Here is a 19092-nt window from a genome sequence, read left to right on the forward strand (position 1 = left end):
AATGAAAAATGTAGTCTAGATTATGTAAAAATGTAATATTTTAAACCAAAGCTTCTGTGCTACCCCATATGGGGTCATGTAACTGAATGGAGGGGTTGCAAAAATTTGGCCATAATGAAAGGTTATACATACCTATTTTATATACCTATATACCTGGGTCATGTAAAAATTTCTTGAGCAAAAAGGGGTTGTGAGTGGAAAAAGTTTAAGAAGCTCTGTTATAAACCACATTTCCAGAAGGAAGGTTAGTGCTTGCAAAGGGATAGTATTTAGTTTAAAATCATATTTTTTCTGCATTATTTTAGATTTCTTTTAAATTCTTTATATTCTTTATTATTTTAGATTTCCTTTTAGATTAATATATTAGATTCCTCACTATCTTGAGGGCTATTTGGTTTATCTCATGGTTTCTGGATAAGTAAGAATGTTAGAGAATAATAAGAATTTAGATTGATATTGATGATGTTCTCAAATTTTCCAGCCCAGATCTTGTGGACTCTTGTGATGTCATAAGTATAACTTTTCTTTCTTACATTTCTATCTCAAACTCCACTTCCACAAACAGAAAATATTTAAAAATCTACCCTTAACCCTCCCCCCAAACTGAAAAAAAAAAATCAAGAAGTATAGAAGGATATTGAGATAGGAAAAGTTTCATCCATTTTACAAATGATGATTTTTCCTGTTTTATAGTATATCTTCATATAATTTAGAAAGAAAAAGAGGTAGTGGAAGAAAGGAATTAGACTAAGAAAAATATGGATAGCTTAGGGAGGATAGCTAGAAAAGAGGATGATGTTGCTGGTTGAATTAGAAGATTATAAGGAAGAGACCATGCTAACTCAGTTGTACAGTTTTTGTTTCTTGGATTCCCATAAAGTTCTTCTTCTTTTTTTTTTTTTTAACTTTCATCTCTTCCCTGCCCTCAAACCTTGGTTTTATGCCTTCACACTCTTTGTCCCTCATCCTAAAGCTATCATATCCATTCTCACATCAGTTCTGTGTTAATCTAAATTTGAAGTCCTATTTTCTCATATGAGTTTAAGCAAGATCCATTCTCCTAATCTTTGGGTAATATTGGTGGTAATGATCATTAGTAAAAGGTTAACAAATTATAAGATAAATAGATTAAGTTAAATTAATTAAATTAATAGATTAAAAGATTAAAGAAAACGTTTAAAAGGTTGTTAGTAAAAACTTCACATTCGTGCTTCTTATAGATAAAAAACAAAGGAAAAAGTTAAAATTAAGTTTGGCTGTGTAAAAAACAAGAAAAATTATAATCTATTTGAATTGCTTATCAGTTATATCTAAATACTATATAGGTTAGTGTTAATTCTGTATGTCATTTACTGTGGTAGGTTAACTTTAGGCTTAGTCACAATTAATTCTGTGTAAGTTTGCTAAATCTTGATCAGTTATTGCTCATGCAGCATGTTTACAGCTTTAAAAACCAAACAAAGAGGGGCAGCTAGGTGGTGCAGTGGATAGAGCACCGGCCCTGGAGTCAGGAGTACCTGAGTTCAAATCTGGCCTCAGACACTTAACACACACTTACTAGCTGTGTGACCCTGGGCAAGTCACTTAACCCCAATTGCCTCACTTAAAAAAAACAAAAACAAACAAACAAACAAAAAACCCCAAAAAACCAAACAAAGGTCAATTGCTTTCAGCTTGGGCTGAATGCTTTGGTTAGACATTTTTAATGATGCTCCAAAGACTTTCTTCTACCCAATCCAACCACCAGTTATTTTCATCATTCCCTTTTTCTGTCTTTCTTCCTGGTCACAGAGTATAATTGGAGCATGGTACAGAATAATACATATTTTATCTTCTATAGGTCTATGCTACTCAGTTTCAATTGGACTCTTACTACTGCCTGGTGATCTTTTTTATTCTGTATTTATACTTCTTCCTCTTTGCCTCCACCTCATTGAAAAAGAAAGAAAAAAAAAATATGCATAGCCAAGCACAACAAAATACCCTAATAGCCACGTCCAAAAAAAAAATATGTTGCCATCTGTACCCTGAGTCCATCACTTCTCTTTCAGTAGGGTGGGTAGCATCCTTCATCCTGAGTCCTCTGGAATCATGGTTGGTGACTGCTTTGATAAACATTCTTAAGTCTCTTAAAGTTCTTTGTCTTTATAGTAATGTTACTGTAAATATATTTCTGCTTCTGCTCACTTACTCTGTATCAGTTCATGCAAGTCTTCCCAGGTTTCTCTGAAATCTTCCCCTTCATCATTTTTGACAGTATGATAATATTCCATTATATTCATATACCACAACTTGTTCAACCATTTTTCCTTCCATAGAAATTAATGTAACTTTTCCGTTGAATGCTTAAATGTTAAAAAAGCTCATTTAGTACAATATTTTTAGGGTTATAAATATAGGGAGTCAGTTATGCACAAGGAATTCTGTCCTAATGCTAAAGAAAAAGAAAACCAATGACCTTTTGCTTAATTCTAAATTCCAGTCCTATTTTCAGTGCCTCATTTGACTTGGATAAAAAGATAGTAAATAGTAATATATATAATAGTAAATAGTAAATAGCTGACTGTGGCTCACATCATGAGCTTTTTATTGAAAAATTCAGACTTAAATTGAAGAAAGTAGGGAAAACCATCAGACCATATAGGTATGATCTAAATAACATCCTTTATGAATATAAAGTAGAAGTGATAAATAGATTCAAATGAATAGATCTGGTAGATAGGAGTGCCTGAAGAACTGTGGACAAAGGTTGGCAATATTGTACAGGATGCAGGTACAAAACACATCCCAAGGAAAAGAAGAGCAAGAAGGCAAAATTTCTGTCTGATGAGGCTTTACAAATAGCTGAGGAAAGAAGGAAAGGGAGAGGAAAGGACATACCCAACTGAATTCAGAATTCCAGAGAATGGAAAGGAGAGATAAGAAGGTTTTCTTAAGTGAGTATTGCAAAGAAACAGAGGGAAACAACAGAATAGGAAAGACGAGATCTCTTCAAGAAAAAGAGATGTCAAGGGAACGTTTTGTGCAAAAATAGGCATGATAAAAAACAAAAGTGATAGGGACTTAACAGAAGTAGAAGAGATTAAGAAGAGTTGTCAAGAATATACAGAACTATGCAAGAAAGATCTTAACATCACTGATAACCATGACTGATCCTATGGCTACTGATCTAGAATCATAGATCCTAGAGATGAAGTTGTGGGTCTTAGGAAGGATTACTAACAATAAGGCTAGTGGAGAAGATGGAATTTGGCGGAGCTATTGAAAATCCCAAAAGATGATGCTGTTAAAACATCACAAAGTACTCAATATGCCAGCAAATTTGGAAAACCCAGAAGTGACCAATGGATTGAAAAAGATCAGTTTACATCCCAGTCCTAAAGAAGGACAATGCCAAGAAAGTTGAAGTTACTGAGCAGTCGCACTCATTTCACTTACCAGAAAGGTTATGCTTAAGATTCTGCGAGCTAGACTTCGGCAGTATGTGAACGAAGCATTACCAGAAGTACAGGCTGTTTTTCCAGAGAGGCAGAGGAACTAGAGAACAAATTGCCAAAGTTTGTTGGATGATGGAGAAAGCGAGTGAGTTGCAGAAAAAAACATCTCTTTTTTCTACTTCATTGACTTAACTAAAGCCTTTGACTGTGGATAACAAAAAAATGTGGGAAGTTTTCAAAGAGATGGCAATACCAGATCATCTTGTCTCCCGAGGAAACCTGTATGCAGGTCAAGAAACAATGGTGAGAACAGAACCTTGATTGGTTTAAGATTGGGAAGGGAGTATGATAAGTCTGTGTATTGTTACCTTATTTATTTAACTTAGGTACACAGTTGTTGTTCAGTCATTTCAGTCACATCCAAATCTTTTTGACCCAATTTGGAGTTTTCTTGGCAGAGATATTAGTTTGCCATTTCTTTCTCCAGCTCATTTTACAGATGAGGAAACTGGGTTAAGGGACTTGCCCAGGATCAAGTGCCTGAGGCCAGATTTGAGCTCAGGAAGATGAGTCTTCCTGACCCCAGGCTCAGCACTCTATCCACCAAGCTGCCCTTATGTACAGAGTACATCATACAAAATGCCAGGCTGGAGAAATCAAAAATTGTAATGTTGTTGGGAGAAATATTAACAATCTCAGATATGCAGACAATATTACTCTAATGGCAGAGAGTGAAGAAAAATTAAGCCTTCTGATGAGGGTGAAAGAGGGGAGTGCAAAAGCTGGCTTGAAGCTTAACATCAAAAGAACTAAGACCTTGGCAACTGGTCCCATCACTTCCTGGCAAATAGAGGGAGAAGAAATGGAAGCAGTATCGGATATATTCTTGGGCTCAAATATCACTGCAGGTAGCAACTGTAGCCATGAAATTAAAAGATCCTTGCTCCTTGGAAGGAAAGATGCAGCAAATCTGGACAGCATACTAAGAAGCAGAGACATCACCTTGCTGACAAAGGTCCATATAGTCAAAGCTATGGTTTTTTCCAGTAGTAACATAGGACTATAAGGAAACCAAATGCTGCAGACTTGATGCTTTCTTGCTCTTTTTTGTTGTTTTTTTCCTGTACAATGGTGCCAACTTCTTTTCATAGTTCTTTAGGCACTCTGCCAGATCTAATCCCTTGTATCTATTCATTACTTTCACTTCATATTTATAAGGGATGTTATTTAGGTCATACCTACATGGACTGGTCTGATGTTTTCCTTACTTTCTTCAATTTAAGTGTGAATTTTGCAGTGAATTTTTGCTTATGATCTGAGCCACAGTCAGTTTCAGGTCCTATTTTAACTATTGTAAAGTTGCTAAAATTCTAGCTATAACTGTCTAAAATATCTAATGAGTGGTTGCCAATAAATTAGAAATTTTAGCAAGAGTTTAGACTTTTAAGCATTTATTAAGGAGAATAAGAATTTGGTGAAAAGAGAGAGAAAGAGGCCTAGATTCATCTGTCAAAGAAAGCCCGTGTCTCCTGCTCTGCTCCTCCCTGAGGTCCTTGCGAAAGAGTGTGAGAGAGCCAGCCTTGCCCCGTCTTCATCCCACAAGCCTCCTGTGGAACCGGGAACATCCCATCCACACGCACACACAGCTCCAAGCTAATTGGCTGGTAGCTTTGATCTACAGTACCCACAAGCAAACATTACTTCCTGACACCAAGGAACTGACTTTGCAAACCACATGGCTTGCCCTCAGAAGCCTTCTCCTGATCATGGCGGAGCTTTCCTACAGTAACTCTCCAGCAGATGGTGTTATTCCAATTGTTACACTATACAGAGCTTCTCTACCTTTGGAGGCAAAGTATATAATCAGTCTGATTTCTGTATTGACCCTCTGGTGATGTGCATGTGTAGAATCACCTTTTGTGTGTATGTGGTTTTTTAATGTATTTTTCCCAGACTTTTATTTTTTCCCCAATTACATGTAAAGATATTTTTTAGCATTTGCTTTTCTAAGATTTTGAGTTCCAATTCTTCTCCCACCCTCCATTCCGTCCCCCCACCCCAAAGCCAGAAAGCAATCTGATATAGGTTATATATTACAATCATGTTAAATATATTTGCACATTAGTCATGTTGTAAGAGAAGAGTCAGAACAAAAGGGGAAAAAACCACAAGAAAGAAGAAACAACAACAAAAAGTAACAACAAAAGTGAAAATAGTGTTTCAATCTTTTTTTTTTTTTAATTTTTTTTTTTTGGGTGGGGCAGTGGGAGTTAAGGCCCCAGGGTCACACAGCTAGTAAGTGTCAAGTGTCTGAGGCTGGATTTGAACTCAGGTCCTCCTGAATCCAGGGCTGGTGCTTTATCCACTGCACCACCTAGCTGCCCCTAGTGTTTCAATCTTAATTCAGACTCAGTTCTTTTTCTGAATGTGGAGAGCATTTTCCATCATGAGTCTTTTGCTGAGAAGAGCTAGGTCTATCACAGTTGATCATCACACAATGTTGTTGATACAGTGTACAATTTTCTCTTGGTTCTGCTTATTTCACTCAGCATCAATTCATGGAAATCTTTCCAGGTTTTTCTGAAATCTGCCTGTTTCTCATTTCTTATAGCACAATAGTATTCCATTACATACATATACCACAACTTGTTTAGCCATTCCCCAATTGATGGGGATCCCCTCAATTTCCAATTCTTAGCTACCACAAAAGAGATGTTAGAAATATTTTTATACATGTGGGTCCTTTTCCCTTTTTTTTATGATACCTTTGGGATATAGACCTAGTTAGTGGTACATATTATGGGTTGTTGAAAAAGAGTGCTTGCTATGACCAGTGAGTTATCTTGGCAAAACTCTGGTAGTCTTCACCTTGATTCATTTTGTGTTTCAAGGCCAAATTTGCCTGTTATTCCAATTATCTTCTGATTTCCTACTTGAGCATTCCAGTCCCCTATGATAAATGTGACATTTCTTTTTGTTGTTATTTCTAGAAGATGTTTTAGGTCTTAGTAAAACTGATTGACTTTGGCCCCTTTGGCCTTGGATTCAAACGAATATCATTCTATTATTTTTGAGATTATACTCCAGTACTTTCCTCATCCTTTTATTGACTATTAGGGTGACTCCATTTCTTCTAAGTGATTCTTGCCCAAAGTAGTATATGTAGTGATGATCTTAATTAAATTCACTAGCAAATCTTAAGGGTTAAGCAATTTGTTGTAGTTCAGTGGTTTTCAGTCAGGTCTGACTCTTTGTGACCCCATTTGGGGTTTTCTTGGCAGAAATACTAAAGTGGCCTGCCATTTCTTTCTCTAGCTCATTTTACAGATGAGGAAACTGAGGAAAACAGAGTTAAGTGACTTGCTTAGGATCAAAATTTGAACTCAGGAAGATTTATCTTCCTGAATACTGGCCTGACACTCTATCCACTAAGCCACCTAGCTGCTGTAATTGGTATAGATTGTAAATGCTACAGGAGTTCAAAGCCTGACAGTGAAATGATCTTTGAAAGACTGTTGAGAAGCCATTCATTTTGTTCTATTATTGTTCCTATTCCTGGAGCATCATCTTGATCTGTAGTAATCATTTTGATGTATGTTAGTCATTTTTCTATAACTAAGTCTATTCTTTTTGTTGTTTTTCCAGAGATTGTAACAGAGTTCCTTGAGAAATTATCTGAGAAGCTTTCTGAAAGGTTAGTTTTTACTTCACTTTGCAAAGGACATGTGTATTTATTATTATAAAATATTTAATTTATAACAAAAGAAAAAACTTAAATTATCTCTATGGAATTCTAGTATTGTCCTCAAAGCAAATATGTGGGAGAGGATGATTGCCCCTCTGCAAACTAAAACTTAGAAAGGTTCTCAAGTTCATAGTTTCTTTTAGTAACCCATTAAGGATATGTTATCATGAATTTGCTTAAAAGTTACTTGGAGTTTTGTTTTTCAGTTGCTTTACACAGTGTCTTTTATGTGGTAGGCACTCAGTAAATATTTGTCAAATTTAAGCTTTATTTTTAGCCTGTAATTCCTTGTTGTATTTACTATTTACTTTGTACAAAAGTATTTCTTTTTATTTGTCCTAAATCATAGCATCAGAGATTCCATAGGATTATAGATTATAAAGCTAGAAAGGACCTTTGAAGTTATCAAAGCCAGCCTCACATTTTACAAATGACAAAACTGAGGCTCATCGAGACTGACTCACATAGCTAATACCCTCTAAGCTAAGATATTTATGAATCCGGGTCCAGCACTCTATCCACATCATACCTCCTCTTAAATTACCCTATGTTTAGTTCTCTTTTGTGATTTAGTAAAATAATCTCTGTTCTTGATGTTACAGAGTTTCATAGAACTTAGAATTGGGAAGAACTGTAGCAATTATCTATCTGGTCTAGTTCTCTTACTTTACTGTTGAAACCAATTGAGGCCTGGAGAGGAAGAGATTTGTCCAAGGTCATTTTGATAGTAATACTTCACAGCCTTCATATTTATAGGCAGAATAGTCATAATCTTTTTTTTTAGTGAGGCAATTGGAATTAAGTGACTTGCGCAGGGTCACACAGCTGGTAAGTGTCAAGTGTCTGAGGCCAGATTTGAACTCAGGTCCTCCTGACTCCAGGGCCGGTGCTCTATCCACTGCGCCACCTAGCTGCCCCCATAATCTTTTAAATATGTTCACATATGACAGTTTCCTCATCTTTTTGATACTGTTAGTTACTCTTTACAGGACTGTGATTAGTCTTAGTATACTTTTCTTGAGGAACTGTGAATTCCATGTTTGGGTGCATTATGGTTTTGTCATAGAGAAATATAATGTTTTTTGTTTTATTTTTTATGATATTCAGCATTTTATTCTCCTTTTTGGTGAGAGTAACACATTAGAACAGTTTCTTTGTGACGTCTAAGTCTCTTAACTGGGTTATAATTGGTAGCTTAGAGCCTCTTATAATTTAGATTATTTTTCCCAAAATAGTAATATTGATTTATATTAACCTACACTGGAGCTCTTTCTCATACAATAAAGAGGTTGTGTTAATTTTGCTTTCATTTAAAAATTCATCTTAATTTATTTATCAGTGACTAAGTATTTTTCTCCTAATCATGTGTGTGTGTGTATATACATATGTGTGTGTATATTGTATATATCTCTGTGTATGTGTGTATCTTATCTTTTTGAGTTGACATATTTCCCAGCAACACTAGACTCAGAGCATGAAGGAGGACCTGAATGTGTCAAAAGATGAAGCTACCCCTGAGCTGACATAATTTCTTGTTGCACCCTAATTTGGACTCCCTATGTGTCCTTGGGACTATGTGTATAGCTAAATTAAAATCTCTCATTATGTGTGTGTGTATATATACAAAGAGAGATTTTAATTTAGCTAGACGCTTTTAAATTTCTAACTATATTTAAGATAATTATCTATGAATTTTTATGGGACTTTGAATTCCAAAAATGTTGAACATTCTTTTTTTTTTTTTTTTTTTTTGGTGAGGCAATTGGGGTTAAGTGACTTGCCTAGGGTCACACAGCTAGTAAGTGTCAAGTGTCTGAGGCCAGATTTGAACTCAGGTCCTCCTTACTCCAGGGCTGGTGCTCTATCCACTGCGCCACTGCCCCATTGTTGAACATTCTTAACCATTGCAAATTTGGAATCCTTCTGGTGATTTAAGAGGAAAAATTGTAGCTTAATTTAAAAATTATAATCCTTTTTTGTCATAGCATTTGAATTTCATCAATTAAAATTTATTTCAAGATTAGTCTTGGTCTTTTGTATGTTTTAGGTAGAGCAGAAAGGAATACTGTAAAGATGACTTATCAGTGGTTTCATATTTTTGCAATTCTTATTCTAATGTTTGTAATTTTACACAGGATCACTCTGGAAAGATGATTTTTAAGAATAAGGAAGGGGAGAGAATGGGGAAGAATTTTCATGGGTATTTTATTTTGTAGTGATTTCAATGTTTGGGAATTTGAAAGTAATTGCAACAGGATAGTTTCCTTGGTTAAGCAGTTACTTAAATCTTATCCTAACAGTTACTAATCATAAAATTGTCTTACAGAACTATAAATGATTTTGAGATGATGAAAAACATGAAAAAGAAACTAAATCCTCAAAATTCGGTAAGGTTTTTTTAATGGTGATATTATTATAATGTAAGCCAGTTACCATATTATAATTTAGCTTTAACAAGAATAGAAAGTTCCAGTCAGTATATGTGATCTGGCTTTTGGTATTTGAGTTTGGTGATTATTAAAGCTCTTGAAGGGATGTGACCTAGGTGCCTCTATCCGTGGCATTTTAAAAATGAATTTTTATTATTATCTTTATTTTTATATATCTTTATAAAGTATCTTTTATTTTTGCATTTCTTTACAATTTTTGTTTTCTTTATTTCTTTGTATTTTGTAACTGAGTCTATATAAATAATAAATTTGCTTTGGTAGATTGGGTCTTGCCTCCCAAATATTTTCCTCCTCATGAAATTACACAGAATTGTAGCTCTTAGGGAATGGGACATACATACACTTCAAAGATTATTTATCCAGGATTTTTTTTTTTCTCCTCTGAAAACTTTAGCTTAGTTCACTTAGAATTTGAATATATTCAAGCACATTTATTTGCCACTGTAAGTATGCCATCAATTGTAAGATATGAGTAGATTCTTAATGTTCTCTAATGTGACTGTGCTTCCAGTACCAGAAAATAATGTTCTATTTCAGCCTATCCCCTGAATCAAGGTTGGTAGACCATATGCCTGCATCTTCTTCAAACACGGAAGGACGTTAGTTAAATGAGTGTTAATGAGATAAGTCTATGAGGTTCTTGCCACCACCTTCTGACCTCACTGTATCTCATAATACTTTCAGGAAAATTGAATTACTGTGTGTGTGTGTGTGTGTGTGTGTACATATATATTTTTTTCTTTAGTAATTTGTAAGGCTTGATATCCTTGACCGATGATAGTAAAATGAGTAGATTCAGTTTCTGTCCTGTGTATTCTTTATATAAAATTTGTGTGTAACAGGTATGTGTTCCCATTATGAATTTCCCAAGTTTAGTTAGGTAATCAATTGGGAAGCATTGATGAAGTACTTTTTATATGACAGGAATACAAACAAAAATTAAACTGTCCCTAACATCAAAGGGCTGACAGGGAAATATACAAAGTGATTGTAAGATAAGTTCTGGTTGGAATGGTACTGGCTACTGGGGGGCTTCTTGTAAGAGCGTTTTGAAGGAAACAAGGGATTCCAAGAGGCAGAAGTAAAGTAGAAGTGCCTTCTAGACACTTTTCACAGCCAGTGCAAAAATATAAGAGAGGAATATTTAGAAGGCTGGTGTGGTTGTTCTGCAGGGACAGGGGAGTAATACAACTTAAGCTGTGAAAGGCAGACTGGGGACAGATGATGGGGGCCTTTAAGATCTAAATAGATGAACTTAGATTTGGTCCTAGAGATAATAGGGAGCCTTGGAGTTTATGAGCACAGAGGTGACATAGTTAGATCTGTGTTATTTATGACAACTTTTTATTTTTTGAGGGGCAGTGAGGGTTAAGTGACTTGCCTAGGGTCACACAGCTAGTAGGTGTCACGTGTTTGAGGCTGGATTTGAACTCAGGTCCTCCTGAATCCAGGGCTGGTGCTTTATCCACTGCGCCACCTAGCTGCCCTGATCTATTATTTATGAATACCTATGGCAACTTTGTGGAGGATGAATGAGAGTGGGGAGACAGGAAAAACCAATTTAGAGGCAATTGCAATAGTCTAGGCAAGAGGTGATGAGAGTATGTGCCAATTTGGTTGATGTGTGAATAGTGCAAAGGTGAGGGTAGGTAAAAAATATTGTGAGTTAAAAATGACAAGATTTAATTATTGCTAGTAAAACTTTAAGGTTTTCAAAGCACTTCAGATATTATCTCATTTTTATCTTCCAGTAACCCTGGAAAATAGGTGCTTTTATTATTCCCATTTTACAGATGAGGAAATTGAGGCAGAAACAAATCAAGTGACTTGCCCAGGGTCATGCAACTATGTGTGTCTGAAGCTCAATTTGAACTCAGGTCTTCCTGACTCCAGGTCCAGCTTCCCACTGCATACCATGAGCTAATTCATATTTGTCAAAAGATTGAACATAAGGGATGAAGGATAATGCCAAAGATGCAGAACTAGGTTGTTTGTATGTTCTTACCTTTTATAGATGTAGAGATGCTAAGAAGTGTGGGTTCTCTCCTACATTTGAGGAAAAGGTATTTATTTAAGTTATTGAAGCTACGTATAATAAAGGTGTTTCATTTTCACATAGTATTGTTGAAAAATTGAATCCTTCTATTTCAGACATTGATGCCTTGGGATCATCCTTATTACAGTGGTGCCATTCGTGCAGAGAGGTAAGTTTTTTGTATTTACGGCAATATCACGAAACACTACTTATTATTCAGTCTAATCTTCCCATCTGGAAGAACAAGGTTGGCATGGTGGTTCGGTCAACTTTTGTTGTTGTTATTATATTATGAAGAAAATACTTTATACACCATAAAATACAACATAAATGTGTCATAGTTATTTGCAAGCCTAAATGTAATAGTGACCACTGTAGAAATTGATATTTCACTTTATCTGTTAGGACAGATGACATTTATGTTCTCCCACACATTCTCCACATTGGGTATACTCAGTGTTCTGGACACCTTTCTATAGGGCCCTTTTCATCATTTGTATAGACTTGTATCATTTGGTCTACCCAGTGGTTATTCTCCACTCTTGCTACCTGGCCTATCCTTTTTCTGCTTAATGCATGTTTCTGATGTTGTCTTTTTAAGCAGCCTCATCTGTGCAGTCCTTGTTGGTTATGTTCCAGCTTATTCATGCATGCCACATTCTTCTGTTATTCTTTTTGCATGATCCACAACTGTTCTATGACTCCTTGCCTTATAGTATCACCAGAATAGTATTGATGTTTTAAAAAAAAAGTGCTCTAAAAACGAACTACTTTAGTTTTTATGACAAATAGCAAAAGACTATCTCTTTTGTTTCAGGGAGAAGGTTGGGGTCATTTATTTATTTATTTATTTTTTTTTGGTTTTTTTTTTTTTTTTTTAGTGAGGCAATTGGGGTTAAGTGACTTGCCCAGGGTCACACAGCTAGTAAGTGTTAAGTGTCTGAGGCCAGATTTGAACTCAGGTACTCCTGAATCCAGGGCCAGTGCTTTATCCACTGCGCCACCTAGCCGCCCCCAGGTTGGGGTCATTTAAAGTGCTATACAATTTCCTAGAGGCAATCCAGATAATTTTCTTCCTACCTCATTTTGGGCTCAGTTTTTCATTGTATATTTGCTTTGCCTATCCAGGACATAAGTATTGGCAGAGAAGCTGTTTCAGTATTTGGGTATTTCTGTCACCCAAATTCTGGGCCTAGTTTTTCATTGTGTTTCTTCAGTGCCTGTCCAAGGTACATATGTTGGTGGGTCAGCCTTGTGGGTATTTGAAAGAGAGAATGATACAAAACTTTTAGAAATAAATTTTGGGCCTTTTTATCTCTAAAAAGTAAAAAAGTACTTAAGAAAAGAACAATTTTTGAGCCATGTGCCTGCTCTCCTATCTCTATGAAATTTTCATGAGATTAATCTGCAAACACTGAGGACATTTGATGAGAATGTGAGAAGAGGCTTTTGTAAACAATATTTTATAATATATCTTTACAATAAAACAACTGACTGAAAGATAGAAAGACTACAAGATCCCGTTGGGCTTGTTTTTTGTCTACAAAGAAGTTTTTATTGTGATTGAGCAAAATGCTTTCTTAAAAGGTCTTCTCCAATAAGATGACTTCCATACTTTGTCAGAACATGTGAGATTAGTTGGAAAATCTGGGAAATTCTTTCTACTTTTCTTTGATAATTTACATTCAGTGAGGCATAATAGAGAGAAGTATGCCTTCCAGAGGAACTTCTGCTATCCTAGAAAATGTCTCACATGAAGTCCTTGTTGGAAGAGATGAAGTTACCTAGTTGTTTCTGTTTGTGGACATTGTGGTTATTACATGAAATTTTAAAATATTGAAGGGCCTCTTAAATGAAATTCATAGAAACTCAAAAGAATGAGTAGTAGCTAGTACAATGATAAAAGACTGGATTGGAGAAAGAGGACCTAGATTCAGATCATGGGTCTGCCATTTAATAGTTGAGTGTGGTCTTGGACGATCCATTTAATTTCTCTTGGTCTCAGTTTCCTTATCTGTGAAATTAAGGGGTTATATTCGGGTACCTTTAAAGTCTGCTCCACCTTTAAATGTATGATTCAATGGCTTAAATATCTATATAAGGAAAACCAACTGAAGGAAGAAGATCCATTTTTCAAGCCACCATTTACATTTGATTAGCACCTCATAGCAGGTTTATCAAAAATTTATGTAACGAAGGATTACAATTCAGAGATTGGAAAGAGTAATACCTTTGTTTAGTAGAGAGTGCTGGTTTGTTTTAATGTTTATTTGACATTTGTATGTCAACATAGATTCTTATTGAAATTAGTGTGGAAACAAGATTTTTTAAAATCATACTGACCCTCCAGAATTTCACTTATGAGAGTATTCTATGTGATGCCATTTTGCTTTATTCTTTTCTTTATTCCTTTTGCCATTTGTAATGAGGAGTGAAGAGACTTCCTTTTTCAGAGTGCTATTTGCTAAATTGGACAGTAGGCGGTGTTCTGAGATCATGTCTTGAATAGATCATTCACCCAGTTAATTGACATTCCTTGTGCTGTTTGCTATATCCATTATGTCATTGTTCTGAAAATCCAACTCTAATTCCAAGCTTGCTTCTCTCAATAGTAGCATTGTTTAGCTTTAAAGTAATAATATATCAGTCACATTTTTTATACTCAGGGCATAAGTTCAAAATCTCTAAGTATCTTTGTGCATACACATTTATCATTCCAATTTTAGTATATGTGCTGCTGAAGCGAGCACTGCATACACATTTACCAGAAAACCCTGAGGACAGATATCTATAATCTGTGTCTTTTTGTGTCTTATTTGGAAAAAGTAATTACAGAAGATATTAGATAATTTAGTGTTGATAAACACTGAATTCTGGAATACATTATAACTCTAAGAAACATCAGAATTTAGGATGTATGTTTTGTTGAAACAGATTTGATCCAGCTTATAGTACGCAACTATTTTTTTGATATTGGCACTTTAAGTAATTATAAAACTACTGAGCAATCTATAATAGTGTACAAAGTAATTGTGATTTCGGTTAGTGAAAGTTTCTCTTGCTTTTATGATTTGTTTGTTTGTTTTTGTGGGGCAGTGGGGGTTAAGTGACTTGCCCAGGGTCACACAGCTAGTAAGTGTCAAGTGTCTGAGGCTGGATTTGAACTCAGGTCCTCCTGAATCCAGGGCCGGTGCTCTATCCACTGCGACACCTAGCTGCCCGCTTTTATGACTTTAAAAATGTTCATTATAATAAAATAAAAATTACAGCTATAACTAAAACTAATTATAGGTTAGATATGTTTATTTTCTACATCAAGGGCTAATGTGGTATATAGTGACTCTGACCTTGAAAGGCCTAGGTTTAAGTCCTGTCTCTGACATATAACTGTGTAACCATGCACCAGTCACTTATGCTTTCAGTGCCCAAGGCAATTCTTTTAAGACTATAAATTACAAACCAGTAGCTGAAGTTCCCTCGACTTTGAGAGCTCCCCACCTATTCTGCCTAATTTGAAGTTTTACACAGTATCCTTATGCTTATGTATTGAATTTTGCCACTCCCCCCCAACAATATCTATGCACATTCCCTAGGTGAGAGCTTAGTAAATGTTTAACTATTTATATTCTCTTCATAGAGTAGGTATTTAATCAATTATTGAATTTAATTAAATTGAGTCTTATAGTAATGCTATGGTAAAATCTAAATACATTATACCTTGTACTTGGAATTTTTTCTTTTCCTTTTTCTTTTTTTTTTGGGGGGGGGGTTGTATTAAACCATGAATGCATATTACTTACAGCTCATTTTTTTCGTTTGTTTTGTTTTTGTTTTTTTAGTGAGGCAATTGGGGTTAAGTGACTTGCCCAGGGTCACACAGCTAGTAAGTGTTAAGTGTCTGAGGTCGGATTTGAACTCAGATACTCCTGACTTCAGGGCCGGTGCTCTATCCACTGCGCCACCTAGCTGCCCCTACAGCTCATTTTTAAAAGTATATGTTACACTTGATATGGTGGGACTAACACTCACTTGTTTCTGACTTCTTGCTGTCTTGTATATATTTTTCAAATGTTTCATTGATGTTTTTAAATTTTTTTGTTACATCACTATCAATTATAGTAACCTATTACATACATTACTTTGGGCACTTAATTATAGAGAAGCAGCTTGTAGTCGATAGAACATTGGACTTGAAGCTAGGAAAACCTAATTTTGAATCTTTCCTCAAACACCAACTGGTTGGCGGTGGTCAACGAACTTAATTCTGTGGGCCCAAATTACCTTTTCTGTACAATAAGGAAGTTGGATTCATTGATCTCCAACATGACTTCAAGCTTAGAAGTCTGTGATCCTTGGATCCTGTGATAAACTGCCTTGGATTGGTCACTGCTGTGAAATGTGTTAGCCCTGTCTTTCAAACTAGATTATCAACTGGAAGGCAGGGTTTTGGACTTACACTTCTCTCTTTCCAAGGTGACTATCACAATGCTAAAGCACCTAGTAAATATTCCGTAAATACTTGCTGATTAGTGATGTCCTGAGAGGCCTTGTGGTGTTCTAGAGAGAGCATGGATCTTGTGATCAGGAGAATTGGGTTTGAGACCCAGCTTTACTTATTGCTGACTGTATGAATGTGGGCTAGTCATTGAAACTTTGATTTTCTTGGAACCTTGGTTTTATAATATGCAAAAACTTATATCAACCTTCATAGCATCATTATGAGGAAAGCTCTTTGAAAATTGTTAAGCACTTCATAACTGATTTATTGTTGTGTATATTTCTTTGAAGTTGTATCTAACTTGAATCAATGCAAATTTTCTTTTATTTTTGGTGGGGCAATGAGGGTTAAGTGACTTGCCCAGGGTCTCGCAGCTAGTAAGTGTCAAGTGTCTGAGGTCAGATTTGAACTCAGGTCCTCCTGAATTCAGGACCGATGCTTTATCCATTGTGCCACCTAGCTGCCCCCTGCAAATTGTTTTGTTTTTGTTTTTTGGTGAGGCAATTGGGGTTAAGTGACTTGTCCAGGGTCACACAGCTAGTAAGTGTTAAGTGTCTGAGGCTGGATTTGAACTCAGGTGCTCCTGACTCCAGGGCTGATGCTCTATCCACTGTGCCACCTAGCAGCCCCTACAAATTGTTTTTTAAATGCATGGGGAAATTATGTTATTTAAAGCAATCCTTTACTGAACTTTTTAGAAGGAATCATCTCTTGTCATTTTTCTAAATCCAAATTTCATCTGTTATAATAGTTGAAAGTAAAGTATATTTTTAGAGCCCTTTACAGTTTTATAATTTTAGTAGTACTCTGTGTTTTAATGAAAGATATGCATTCGAATATTACTCTGTACTCAGACCTGAACTGAGGTTTGGTACATGTATAAATAATGGAATAAGTAATTAATTAAAAGCTCTTAATTTATTAGCATAGTAAATGAATCAAACTACAGAACTAGCACTACCCATATTGTTATTCTTTTAATTCTTCCAAGAGTTTATATAAAGCTGAGGTTTCAAAATATACCTTAGGAAGTTTAAAACTAGAATGATTAAATTTGATTGGGGAGAGTTCATTAAATAATGCTGATTGACAGCTTGGAAGGTATTGATAGTAGAGAAGAAAAAAATGTGAAATCCATTAGCTTGATTTTGGGAATACATTAGGGAAACAAAATAAAAACTTTTATATCTGCTTTAGATTTATCTACTCCTAGATGAAGACTGAAATGTGCTTTCTGACAAGTAATTTTAAATAGGAGGCCTTTTTTTGACTCGATTTTTTTCTTTTGTTTAACCCAAAGGACTTATTTCAACTGTCTTTCAGGTTTCTTGACTGCTCATTTAAAAACAAGGGGAAAAAGTTATTTTCATTAGAAATAGAACAAGGAGTTTTACATAGAATTGACAAAAGTATAGGCTTTTGTAATACATGAAAATGATCCAATTAGTAGCTGAAGTAAGAATTTTAAAGTGGTTAATTCTTCCTTTCACTTCTTGGTGTTATATATTTTGTGACAGTAGAATTAACTCTATAAGTTATGAAAACATTGTTATAGAAATTATTATTTTAATGTGACTGTAAAACGTTATGGAAGAAGCTAAATAATTAACAATATCCCATCACAAAATAGTAAAATCTATAGTTAATACAAGCCTGTAGAAAGCTTCGTAATAGTACCCAACTAAGTCCTATCATTCTTTTTTTGTTTTGTTTTGTTTTGTTTTGTTTTTTTGCAGGGCAATGAGGGTTAAGTGACTTGCCCAGGGTCACACAGCTAGTAAGTGTCAAGTGTCTGAGGCCGGATCTGAACTCAGGTACTCCTGAATCCAGGGCCGGTGCTTTACCACTGCCCTATCTAGCTGCCCCCAGTCCTATCATTCTAAGAGCATTTAGAGATAAATATGAAAGGAGAGTCTATCAATCAACAATGAAATACAGCTTGGTAGTGTAGCGAATAGACCACTGGGCCTGGAGTCAAGAAGACCTGAGATCATGTCTGGCCTCAAACACTTATTAGCTGTGTGTCCCTGGGTAAATCATCCAACCTTTTCCTGCCCCAGTTCCCTCATTTGTGAAATGGGAATAATAATAGCACCTACTGGGTGCAGCTAGGTGGCACAGTGGATAAAGCATCAGACCCGGATTCAGGAGGACCTGTGTTCAAATATGGCCTCAGACACTTGACACTTATTAGCTGTGTGACCCTGGGCCAGTCACTTAACCCTCATTGCCCCGCAAAAAACCCAAAATAAATAATAGTACCTACCTCTCAATGAGATAATATTTATAAAGTACTTTGCACACCTCAAGTGCTATATAAATCTTGGCTGCTATTATGATGATTGTTGTTTATCAAGCACCCCTTATGTGCCAGGTACTGTGATAGGCATTGGGAAAACAAATACAAAAGTGAGACAGTTTTTACCTTAAAGTTTACATTTTAATGGAGAACAACAAATAGAAAAGACTTGGAACAGATTTGGTAGTGTTTTTTTTTTTAATGTATAAGGTATTTTATTTTTTCCGTTACATGTAAAGATAGTTCTCAACTTTTGTTTATACAAGCTTTACAATTTCAGATTTTTTCTCCCTCCCTCCCCTCCCTCCCCCCTTCCCTAGACAGCAGGTAATCTGATATAGGTTATATCTATATATCTCTATACATATTGGAAAGTGTTTTTATAGTAGTCAGTTTTTATCATGTATGACAGTGGAATTTTCACTGTGATTTGAGAAAATGGAATCGGCCTTTAGGATTTTAAGTTAGTAAGGGCAATTGGGTCTGATCAAATCCACACAAAACAAAGTTTGCTGGTGGTGAAACAATTAAAAAAGTATTCAGCAGCCTATTGGCAAGATATTTTTACAAAGTAGGATTACTATGGATGTTATTTCATTTAAAGGCAATTGAGAAAAATTTTCAGCAA

General features: G+C 35.5%; 1 protein-coding gene across 1 annotated transcript in view; it reads left to right on the forward strand.

Annotated features, from left to right (window-relative positions):
* LOC122747808 (mitochondrial intermediate peptidase) overlaps positions 1–19092 on the forward strand; it is a 181888-nt gene that overhangs the window by 25627 nt on the left and 137169 nt on the right. Inside the window, 3 exon segments of the mRNA XM_043993633.1 lie at positions 7083–7131; positions 9509–9569; positions 11784–11836. Coding sequence (XP_043849568.1) covers positions 7083–7131; positions 9509–9569; positions 11784–11836 — 163 coding nt within the window.

Source organism: Dromiciops gliroides, chromosome 3 (assembly GCF_019393635.1).
Source record: "Dromiciops gliroides isolate mDroGli1 chromosome 3, mDroGli1.pri, whole genome shotgun sequence".
Taxonomy (NCBI): domain Eukaryota; kingdom Metazoa; phylum Chordata; class Mammalia; order Microbiotheria; family Microbiotheriidae; genus Dromiciops; species Dromiciops gliroides.